General features: G+C 34.3%; 1 protein-coding gene across 1 annotated transcript; it reads right to left on the bottom strand.

Moving 5' to 3' along the window:
• Nucleotides 1-6,603: 6,603 nt before the first annotated feature.
• Nucleotides 6,604-12,105, bottom strand: LOC146881751 (uncharacterized). The gene is made up of 2 exons (XM_085669330.1): nt 11,773-12,105; nt 6,604-6,798 (listed from the first exon to the last, which is right to left on the bottom strand). Exons 1-2 carry the CDS (start codon nt 12,103-12,105, stop codon nt 6,604-6,606), a joined length of 528 nt encoding a protein of 175 aa, XP_085525456.1.
• Between the last annotated feature and the right edge of the window lie 200 nt (nt 12,106-12,305).

Here is a 12,305-nt window from a genome sequence, read left to right as displayed (position 1 = left end):
CACACAAACTGCACTATATTCGCTTGGGCTAGAAACCTTAGCTTGAGCGACTAGGCCTGTCTCGCTTAAGCTAAGCCTTCTCACTTGAGCGAGCGTGCTCTAGTGGCTCACTGCGAAGTCTCGCTTAGGCGAGCTCTTCTCGCCTAGGCGAGCTCTTCTCACCTAGGCGAGATCGTCCTTCGCCCAACACAAAATCTCTCACCTAGGCGGCGAGTCAGCAGAAACACACACATTCTGACACGACTTCTCGCTTAGGCGAGCACCTCTCGCATGAGCGAGATGATTAGTCGCCCAAATCATGGGCTCCTCACCTGAGCGAGGTACTCGAGTAAAACTCCACAACTCCTCAATTTCTCGCTTAGGCGAGATACTCTTGGCTGAGCGAGATGTTTGAGCAGAATCAGACTTTGAGTTCCTGCTAATTTCGCCTAGGCGAGCCTTGCTCGCTTGAGGGAAAATAGTAGAAGTCTTCTCTATGAACGCACGCAGACACCAAAACTAAATCCCAAAGTTCTCATTCCAACATTACCAAGCAATGCAAAATAGGATACAAGTATTATGTACATGATTTAACCCCAAATTATCCATCAAAAACGAGATTAAACCCTTAGCAACCCATAGTTCAAAAAACCCCCCTCCTTTTCATACAAATATATAAAAGATTTCTCAAACAACATAGAAACAATTATGCCTTTGAATCATACCATGTAGATCACGAAATTCATGATTAAACACATTCATACATGCACTTTAGGGTACACAAAACTCACTATCAGATAAACACGTGAAAGAACTCCCCTAACCTGGTTTTCTCTGCTTAAAAAAAGAGAGAGAGAAGGTTGATAGTTCTTCTTGCCCCAAATTGGCTTCCCTTAGAGCTCCCCCAACTCAGCTCTCTTGATTCCCTTTGACTCTCTTTTCACCCAAATTTCGTGCTCCTTACCACTCTCTAGGTTTCAGACTTCAAAACCCTCCTAATTACCCTATTTTCCCCTTTTATATGGTCCTAATTATGGTTAATGGCAAAAATAACGAAAAGGCTTTTTAATTGCCTTTCATAGCTCATTATGGGTTGTTTTTCCAATTCCCATGGGCCCAATGTCTCTAGGGTTTACCCACCTTTCCCATTCAGACTTCAATTATATTAGCAAAGAAATAAAGAAGTCAATTTCATTCTCAGCAAGATTTGAACACACAACCACTCAATCACAAAGCAAGTGCTCAACCAATTCAACTAATACATGTTTCGTGATAAACCCTATAATTTTAGGATTACATTATCACTACTCTCATTCAATATATAACATAAAAAATGCACCATTTACACAACATACAATTGGCATACATAAGACTCGAACTCAAGTCCTTTCAACATAACTAAATACTCTTAACCATTTGAGCTAGTACTATTTCACTCCCCAACAGTCAACATTGAATGCCATAAAGGCTTCTACTACCCGCATTTATTAAATAATTATTTATTTAATTATTTAAATTTATCGGGTCTTACATCTTCGTCTTCTTAATTACAACGAATTTTACCAACAAAATAATTCGTCGGCAATACAAATTTGGACGAGAAATTTCCCGCTCTTTTTACCAACGGATTTATCCGTCGATCGATAAAAAATATTTTAAATTATCGATGAATTTTACTAACAGATTTTAAATTATGTAAGTACGACAGATTTTGATGACAGAATAATCTGACAGCAATACAAATTTCAGTATTAGCATTATAATGCGATCTGCAAGACGACTGTTTCTTTTTTGGATTCATCCTCTTGGCTTTCGCATATGTTTTGTAAACTTACAAATATTGTGAATCACAAGATAATGCATTATGTCTACCTACAGCATATGAGGACTACTCACTTGATCTTAGACTTTCGTCAATCCTTTCTGTTGGCAAGTTGCCACTTCATTTGTGATTGAGGTCATCTGCACGAACTAGATGTCGCATCCACCAAAAAGCATCCCGTCAAGTTCATCCAAATTGCCCACCATGGACTGAAATGAGCCACCAAATTATCACAAGTTGGACTATGTGTGAATGGTGATAATGATGGTATCACATGTCGGTGATAAAAAGACTATGTCCACAATCAGTACAAGAGTCAATGAGTCAGCAACTAGAATTGACGGAACTGGCCGAATTAACACAAGAAACAGGGGAGTCTTTGCTAATTGGGTCAATTGAAGAGGAAAATCCTCCTTTGTCCACTTTCAATAGTTCTTATTCTCTGATCAGGGAGGTACAAAAAGATGGAGTTTTTTTTCTAGTTTATTCCAAAACTAAAACTAGTTTGCTTTTTTTTTTTACTAAGTCATTCCTAGTTAACAAGTTTGAATTTCTAAGGTAGAAGATTGGAATTTGTAGTTCCAAAATCAAGGAGGAATATTAAATATTTATTTTTTAAATTGCACATGATTGTATGTGATATCTTTATTTATTTATTTTTCATTTATGAGTTGTCTAATAAGTTTCCTAGTCAAAGGAAATGTTCCTAAATTTTAGGAGACAATATCTTGATTAGTTTTCCTTCTCTTAATGCATTGCTATAAGTGTATTTCAACATTAGAATTATAATGCAATCCGAATAACGACCGTTTTTGTTTTGCATTTACCTTTTTTGCTTTTCCAATTGTTTTGTAAACTTACATATATTGTGAATCACAAGATAATGCATTATACATACATGCAACATGAGTGGATTAGTCACTTGATATTAGTCTTTCGTCGATACTTCTTCTTGCCAAGTTGCCACTTCATTTCTAACTGGAGGTCATCTACACGAACAAGATGCCTCATCCACAAAGAAGCATCCCACCAAGTTCATCCCAATTGTCGACGGTGGACTGAAATGAGCCTCCAAATGATCATAAGTTAAATTATGTGTCAATGTTGATAATAATGGTATTTGTGAGATTACCTTTCCATATCATGGCCATTATGTGGGTGATAAAAAGACTATGTCCACATTCGGTACCAAAGTCAAGGAGACAACAATTGGAAATTACGGAACTGGCCAAATTAACACAGGAAGTAGGAGTTTGTGCCAAATAGGGCAGTTGAAGAGGAAACTCCTCCTCCGTTCACTCTCACTAGGTCTTCTTCTATAATAAATGAAGTACAAAAAGATGTAGTCGTTGTTCCAGTTTATTAGAAAACTTAAAACCAAGTTGTCAATTTGTTTACTAAGCCACTCCCAATTAACAAGTTTTAAGTTCTAAGGCAGAAGATTGGAGTTTGCAATTCCAAAATCAAAGATGAGTATTATATTTTTTTTTAACTGCACATGATTGCACGCGATATCTTTATTTGTTTGTTTTTCATTTTCAGTTGTTGAATAAGTTTCCTAATCAAAGAAAATGTTCTTAGATTTTTGGAGAGAATATCTCAATTAGTTTTTCTTTCGTTTCTCCAGTGTTATAAATGTATTTCAATATTACCATTATAATTCAATTTGCATAACAACTGTTTATGTTTTGGATTCATCCTCTTGGCTCTCCCAGTTGTTCTGTAAACTTACACATATTGTGAATCACAAGATAATGCATTATATATACCTACAGCATGCGAGGATTATACACATTATCTTAGGCTTTCGTTGATCCTTCCTCTTGCCAAGTTCCCATTTCATTTTTAACTGAAGGTCATTTGCACGAACCAGATGATGTATCCACCAAGAAGAATCCCACCATGTTCATTCCATTTGTCGGCTATGGACCGGAATAAGCCACCAAATGATTACAAGTTAGACTATGTGTCAACGGTTATAATGATGGTATTTGTGGGATTACCCTTCCTTATCCTGACCATCATGTGGGTGATAAAATGACTAGGTCCACCATCGGTACCCAAGCCAAGGAGACAACAACTATAATTGATTGATCTAACTGAATTGACATAAGAAGCGAAGGAGTCTTTTCCAATTGCGGTAGTTGAAGAGGAAACTCCTCATCCGTCCACTTTCACTAGTTCTTCTTCTCAGATAAGAGAGGTACAAAAAGATGGATTTTTTTTTCTAGTTTTTTGCAAAACTGAAAACTAGGTTGTTGATATATTCACTAAGCCACTCCGACTAACAAAATTGAATTTCTAAGGCAGAAGATTGGAATTTGAAGTTCCAAAATCATGGAGGAGTAACAAATATTTATCTTTTAAACTTCACATGATTGCATGTGATATCTTTATTAATATCTTTTTCATTTTCAGTTGTTGAATATGTTTCCTAGTCAATTAAAATGTTCCTAGATTTCAGGAGAGAATATCTCAATTAGTTTTTCTTCAGTTAGTGCAGTTTAATAAGTGTATTTCAATATTAGCATTATAATGCAATTTGAAGAATGGTTATTTTTAGTTTTTGATTCATCCTCTTGACTTTCCCAATTTTTCTGTAAACTTACATAGAGTGAATCACAAGATAATGCATTATATATACATGCAGGGAGAATTATTCACATGATCGTAGACTTTTGTTGATCCTTCCTCTTGCTAAGTTGCCACTTCATTTCTTACTAGCACGAACAAAATGTCATATCCACCAAGAAGCATCCCACCAAGTTCATCCTAATTGCCGGCAGGGATCAGAATGAGCCGCCAAATGATCACAAGTTAGACTATATGTCAATGTTGATAATGATTATATTTGTAGGATTACCTTTCCTCATCCTAACTATCATGTGGGTGATAAAAAGACCGTGTCCACCATCGGTACCAGAGCCAAGGAGACCGCAACTGGAATTAACGAAACTAGTCGAATTGACACAAGAAGCAAAGGAGTCTCTACCAATTGGGGAACTTGAAGAGGAAACTCCTCCTCTGTCCCTTTTCACTAGTTCTTCTTTGATACATTGAACTATGTTAGGCATAGAGTTTCACTTACTTCTTACATTATTTGTAGTATTTTAGTTTTTCTTACCCTGTTTGTAGGATTTTAGTTTTCCCGTTTACGCCATTATTGGATTAAAAAACAGTTTTATATTTGCTTCTTTCAAATTTAATTATCTTTAAATATATTATTATTAGTAATGACGGTAAATAAAAAAATTGATGTGTATGATATATTATTGAATAAAAATAATTTGATTAAATATAAAATTAAAAATACGTTAAAGACAATAATAATTGTCAACACTCAATTGGAAGAGAATAGTCACGATGATGATGGCCCCATTGCTGCACCTTATATTGCTCAATCTCACGTCTTTCACATACCACCGTTACCACTACACCCATCCAAAATTCGATAAGGTCCAAGTCCAATTGGCCAACACAAAATATCAAATGAGAGAAAAAAAGAAGTTTGAAAACGGAAGACATCGAAAAGGGGATTAGGGTTTTACAGAACTCGGAGACAGACTCGTTCAGGATGTGTTTGATGGAGTGGTGATCCAACAGATTGGAGCCTTCTTTGGAGCTTTAGACGCCATTTCTGATCTCTTTCCTCGCTATCTCTTATCTTAGACTTCAATTGACCCAAACTATCAACAACTCCGTCTTCCCTTTCGGTCCTAAAACATATTGGGATTTTCTTCCTGCACCCCCCAATTTTTCTTGCTGCACCTTCAAGTTTGACTGTGAAGACCATTATATCCTTAAAAAAAATAAAAATAAATTATAAATTAAATATCTCCGCAGCCCGCACCCCAAAAATGAAATTCCTTACCCGGTTTCTGAAAGCCGGTAATACCGGTTTCTGAAAGCCGGTAACACTGGTTTATAAAAACCGGTAACACTGGTTTCTAAAAGCCGGTAACACCGGTTTCTGAAAATCGATAACACTAGTTTATAAAAACCAGTGTTACCGGTTTCTGAAAGCCGGTAACACTGGTTTATAAAAACCGGTAACACTGGTTTCTAAAAGCCGGTAACACCAGTTTCTGAAAGCCGATAACCCCAATTTTTGTTTTTAATTATTTTATATATATTTTTTTTATATTTTAAAATTATATTTATATATAATTATATTATTTATATTAAGTTTAAGAAAATTTATATTAAGGTTCTATCTCTGGTCATAATAAAAAAAAATTTCAATAAGTCATCAAGAAAGTACTAAAGTAAAAAAGAAAAGTAAGGAGATAAATGATTATCTCAATATTTGTCATAAATCATTAATATTTTATTATGTTTTATGTATCTTAAATTTATGATTCTCCTATGATGTTTTTTCCAAATTAAGTTTTACCCAAATTAGTATGAATCATAATTATGATTTTAGGAATTCTTTTGTCAAATTGGCATGAACCTTAATTATATTTTTACCCAAATTATTACACCCTTAAATTATGAAATTTAAAGGTTGTTGTGTTTTCTGCTGAATTGGTAAAATTTATGGATATATCTTGGGTTGCATTACAAATTCTACTACATATAATGAATTAGTTGGATAACCTTGATTTGAAATAGAAATTAGAATACCTCTGTTGCGTGAATTCAATGATTTAGAAATATTAGAATTTGAAAAGTGCATACATGAATCACTCTATAAAAATGGTTTAAGTAAAGAAAATAAAGAACTTTTTATTTAACTAGAAAATTAATTTATATATAAAAAAATTAAATTTGGCACCCCTAAAATTTTTATTCATGTTTCGTCATTGTTCGTATCTTGAAAATCGATAAAATCGAATTTTGAAAACCGGTAACACAGGGTTCTGAAAGCCGGTAACACCGGGTTCTGAAAGCCGGTAACTCCGGCTTCTGAAAGCCGTTAACTCCGGCTTTTGTAAGTCGGTAACTCCAGCTTCTGAAAGCCGGTAACTATAAACCAAAAGGGTAGCAGCGGAATTCTAAAAAAGTTGGGGTGTAGGAAGAAAAATTGGGGGTGCCGGAAGAAAAACCCAAAATATTCACTCATCACAACTAGGTTATATACGGTTACACATTGTGTGTACTGTGCACTATACCCAATTTTTACCTTTTATTAAAAAAAAACTGAAAACTGTTATAAAATAAAGGTAATAAGAGAGACAAAGGAGAGGAAGAATAGAGAATGAGAGAGTAGGGAGCAACTTCTGTTTGTATGTGTGTCTTATTACTGATAGGACGAGTCCTATTTATAGATACAACATGGTAACCCAGAAAGGATATAAAATCAAATAGTAAATACAAAATATTACATAAAGAGTAATGAATAATATGATTATCAATCATATGAGTAATTGTATAAATCAAAGGACGACCATTAATTCATAACACTCCCCCTTGGGTGTCCATTGATAAAAGAATGTGCCTCGTTAAAACCTTACTAGGAAAAACCCTTTGGGATAAAAACCTAGTGAAGGAAAAAGAGTACATCATTCTATATAATATTGTTCTTTGCATCTTCTATTTCTCCCCCTCATGTAAACTTACATCATTAAGATGGCGGAGTCCAATCCTGCGAACCAATTGCTCAAAAGTTCTCCTTGACAAAGACTTTGTAAATAAATCTGCTAGATTTTCACATGAGCGAATCTTTTGGATCTCTACATCACCATTTCTTTGAAGATCATGAGTGAAAAAGAATTTTGGAAGAATATGTTTTGTTCTGTCTCCTTTAATATATCCTTCTTTCAATTGAGCAATGCATGCACTATTGTCTTCATATATCGTTGTTGGTTTCATTTTTCTCAAGGATAAACCACAAGTTTGTCGCACATGTTGAATTATAGACCTTAACCAAACGCATTCACGACTTGCCTCATGTAATGCTAAAATTTCTGCATGATTTGACGATGTTGTTGTTATTGTTTGTTTCACAGATCGCCATGAAATCATTGTGCCACACATGTGAACAAATATCCTGTTTGTGATCGACCATTATGAGGATCTGATAAATAACCTGCATCTGCATAACCCATTAGATCTAATTTTGAATCATTTGGGTAAAACAAGCCCATATTCATAGTGCCTTTAAGGTAACGGAGTATTTGTTTTACTTCATTCCAATGTCTTCTTGTAGGTGAAGAACTATATCTTGCTAACAAATTTACAGCAAATGCTATATCAGGTCGAGTATAATTAGCAAGATACATTAGTGCTCCTATAGCACTAAGATATGGTACTTCAGGACCAAGTAGTTCTTCATCTTTTTCTTGAGGTCTAAAAAGGTCTTTATCAACATCTAATGACCTCACCACCATTGGAGTGCATAGTGAATGTGATTTGTCCATATAGAACTTTTTAAGCACTTTCGTTATATACGCTTCTTGATGTACAAGAACACCTTTGTTTAAATACTCAATTTGTAATCCCAAACAAAACTTTGTCCTTCCAAGATCCTTTATCTCAAATTCTTTCTTTAAACAATCAATTGCCTTTGTGAGCTCATTAGGAGTTTCAACTATGTTTATGTCATCTACATAAACAGCAATTATGGCAAATTCATTCTCGGATCTTTTCATATAAATACAAGGACAAATAGGGTCATTTTTATACCCTTCCTTTAATAAGTACTCACTTAGACGGTTATACCACATACGTCCTGATTGTTTCAATCCATAAAGGGACTTATTCAATTTTATTGAATAATCCTCTTTAGAATTTGCTTTGTTAGGCACATTAAATCCTTCAGGGAGTTTCATATAAATATCATTTTCCAAAGAGCCATACAAATAGGCTGTAACAACATCCATGAGGTGCAAATTCAAACCTTCTTGTGCAACAAGGCTAATTAAATATCTAAATGTTGTTGCATCCAATACTGGAGAATATGTCTCTTCAAAATCAATACCAGGTCTTTGTGAAAAACCTTGAGCAACAAACCGTGCTTTGTATCTAACAATTTCACCATTCTCATTTCGTTTTTGTACAAAATCCCATCTGTACCCAATAGGTTTTACACCCTTAGGTGTGCGAACTACAGGTCCAAAAACCTTTCGTTTAGCAAGCGAATCTAATTCTGCTTGGATTGCATCTTTCCATTTTGGCCAATCATTTCTTTGTCAACAATCTTCAATTGTCATTGGTTCTTGATCATCATTATCACTTATAACATCCTTTGCTACATTATATGCAAAAACCTCGTCAATATTGACTTTATTTCGATTCCATATTTTATGATTCATGACATAATTTATTGAGATCTCATCATTTTCAACAATTTCAGGTACCTGAGGTTCTTTTGGAACCGAATCATTGATTATGTCAAAAGAATCTTTTGGGACTTTTACCCCCTCGATTAGGCCATCTTGCCTTTTTTCCCTTTTTCTCAAACGAGGATTTTTATCTTTGGAACCCACAGGCCTACCACGCTTTAGGCGTGTTTGAGATTCGTTTGCTATATTAGACTGTCCAACAGGAATATCAATTCTGATTGGAGTATTAGCAGCGGGTATATGTGACTTAGTTACCCTTTTTGTGTCAGTAAAAGCATCTGGTAATTGGTTGGCCAATTTTTGTAAATGAATTATCCGTTGAACTTCTAGTTCACACTCTTTTGTACGAGGATCAAGATGAGATAATGATAATTCATTCCAACCAATATCCTTTTCCAGTTTCTTTCTTTCTCCCCCTAACGTTGGAAAAACTGATTCATCAAAATGACTATCAGCAAATCGAGCTGTAAATAAGTCACCTGTTGATGGTTCAAGATATTTTATTATCGATGGAGAATCATATCCAACATATATTCCCAAACGTCTTTGAGGACCCATCATAGTCCTTTTTGGTGGGGAAATTGGGACATATACAGCACACCCAAAAATTCTTAAATGAGAAATATTTGGTTGCTGACCAAAAACCAACTGTAAAGGAGAGTATTTGTGATAACTTGTTGGTCTGATGCGAATCAATACTGCAGCATGCAGAATTGCATATCCCCAAGTAGTCATTGGAAGATTAGCTTTCATAAGTAAAGGTCTTGCAATCAATTTTAGACGTTTTATCAATGATTCTGCAAGTCCATTTTGAGTATGAACATGTGCTACTGGATGTTCAACTTCAATTCCAATTGACATACAATACTCATTAAAAGCATGAGATGTAAATTCACCAGCATTATCAAGACGAATTTTCTTAATTGGATAATCTGGGAAGTGGGCTCTTAACTTGATCAATTGTGCTAATAACTTAGCAAATGCTTGATTTCGAGTTGATAGTAAACAAATATGTGACCATCTAGTGGACGCATCAATTAATACCATGAAATATCTAAATGATCCACATGGTGGGTGTATTGGACCACAAATATCACCTTGTATTCGTTCTAAAAATGAGATTGACTCATTTCTAATTTTTTCTGGTGATGGTCTTATTATCAATTTTCCCTACGAACATGCAGTACATGAGAAATCATTAGACTGAAGAAGCTTTTGACTTTTAAGTGGATGTCCACATGAGTTTTCAGCTATTTTTCGCATCATGATATATCCAGGATGACCCAACCGATCATGCCAAACAAGAAATTCATTCTTATTTGTAAGCTTCTGGCTTACAATAACATGCGTCTCAATCGCATTAATATATGTGTAGTACAAGCCATAAGAGAAGGCTGATAATTTCTCCAATACACATTTTTTATTTGACTCAATTTGAGTGATATAAAGATATTCAACATCTCCTTCATTATTTGTCTCAATATGATATCCATTTAGACGAATATCCTTGAAACTTAATAAGTTTCTATTGGACTTAGGAGAATAAAATGCATTTTTAATATGCAATCTTGTACCTCTTGGCAGAAGTACTGTAGCTCTTCCAAAGCCTTCAATTATATTTGTAGTACCAAAAATAGTACTAACATTGACTTCTCGCATTACCAAACAAGAGAAAAATTTATTACTCTTGAGAATTGTATGAGTTGTTGCACTATCAGCAAGGCACGAATCATCATCATTGGTGTTAATGCCAATATTCATTCTTCATATAAACATAAATATCAATATTAGAGATTACTTTGTAAGAGGAGAAAAAATAAAAATAAAATAGAGGATTTTATTCATAAAAACATAAAAACTTGTACATATAAAAGCAACATGAATTAAATATAAAACATTGTCTTAAAATTTAATAACATAATATAAAATAAAATAAAATTATTTTCTAACACTCCCATCACCAATAAGGTGATCAATGCTTCCATCGGGTTTAGAAAAGAAATCACCAATATCAAGATGAGTAGTATCCATATGACCATAATCAGAATCACCATCTTCATAAGCAAAGTGTGTTTCTACATTCTTCTTTTTAAGTGATTCTTGGTAGAGTTCAACAAGATGCTTTGGTGTATAACAGGCACGAGTCCAATGACCTTTACTACCACAACGGTAACATATATTTTCAGCCTTTTTGCCATTATTTTCACCCCTTTCTTTTTCCTTTTTCGCATTCTTGTTCCACTTCTGTTGATGAAGTTTCTCTTTGAAATTTCCTTTATAACCATGTCCACGAACATGATTAATAGCACGACCACGACCACGACCACAACCATGGCTACGACCACGACCAAAATTACGACCACGATTATTATTATGGTCTTGACCTCGTCCATGATTATATGGATCAGATGTTGCTGCATTCACTTCTGGGAATGGAGCAGAACCAGTTGGTCGGGCCTCATGATTTTTCATCAAGAGTTCATTATTTTGTTCAGCCACAAGAAGGCATGAAATCAATTCAGAATATTTGTGAAAACCTTTTTCACGATACTGTTGTTGCAAAAGCAAATTAGTTGCATGAAAAGTTGAGAATGTTTTTTCCAACATATCCTCATCAGTAATTCTTTCTCCACATAGAGTCAATTGAGAAGTAATTCTAAACATTGCAGAATTATATTCACTTACAGTTTTAAAATCTTGCAACTGTAAATGCATCCAATCATAACGAGCTTTTGGCAAAATCACAGTTTTTTGGTGGTCATATCTTTCTTTTAAATTTTTCCATAATACAGAAGGGTCTTTTATAGTAAGGTATTCAATTTTCAACCCTTCATGAAGATGGCGACGAAGGAAAATCATAGCTTTAGCTTTATCTTGTTCAGATGCTTTATTTCCTTCTTTAATAGCATCACCCAGACCCATTGCATCTAGATGAATCTCAGCATCTAAAATCCATGATAAATAATTCTCCCCCGAAATATCAAGGGCCACAAATTCAAGCTTTGCAAGATTTGACATGTTTTAGAACTAGCATATAAAATATGAATATAATCAAATTTCATGTATGAAATTATTAAAATCAAATAATAATAATAATAATATGACAGAGAAAAAAATAAATCAAACAATTATCATTACACAAAAAAAAAATATGAGATAAAGTTTGTGAATGAGAAAAAGATTAGAAAGAACCTCGGTTGAGGAATGTAGAGCGTTGT

Source organism: Vigna unguiculata, chromosome 11 (genome assembly GCF_037176805.1).
Source record: "Vigna unguiculata cultivar grain cowpea cultivar isolate G323 ecotype 2 chromosome 11, ASM3717680v1, whole genome shotgun sequence".
Classification (NCBI taxonomy): Eukaryota; Viridiplantae; Streptophyta; class Magnoliopsida; order Fabales; family Fabaceae; genus Vigna; species Vigna unguiculata.
The sequence above is the reverse complement of the archived record's forward strand: the minus strand, read 5'-3'. Positions and strand labels throughout refer to the sequence as shown.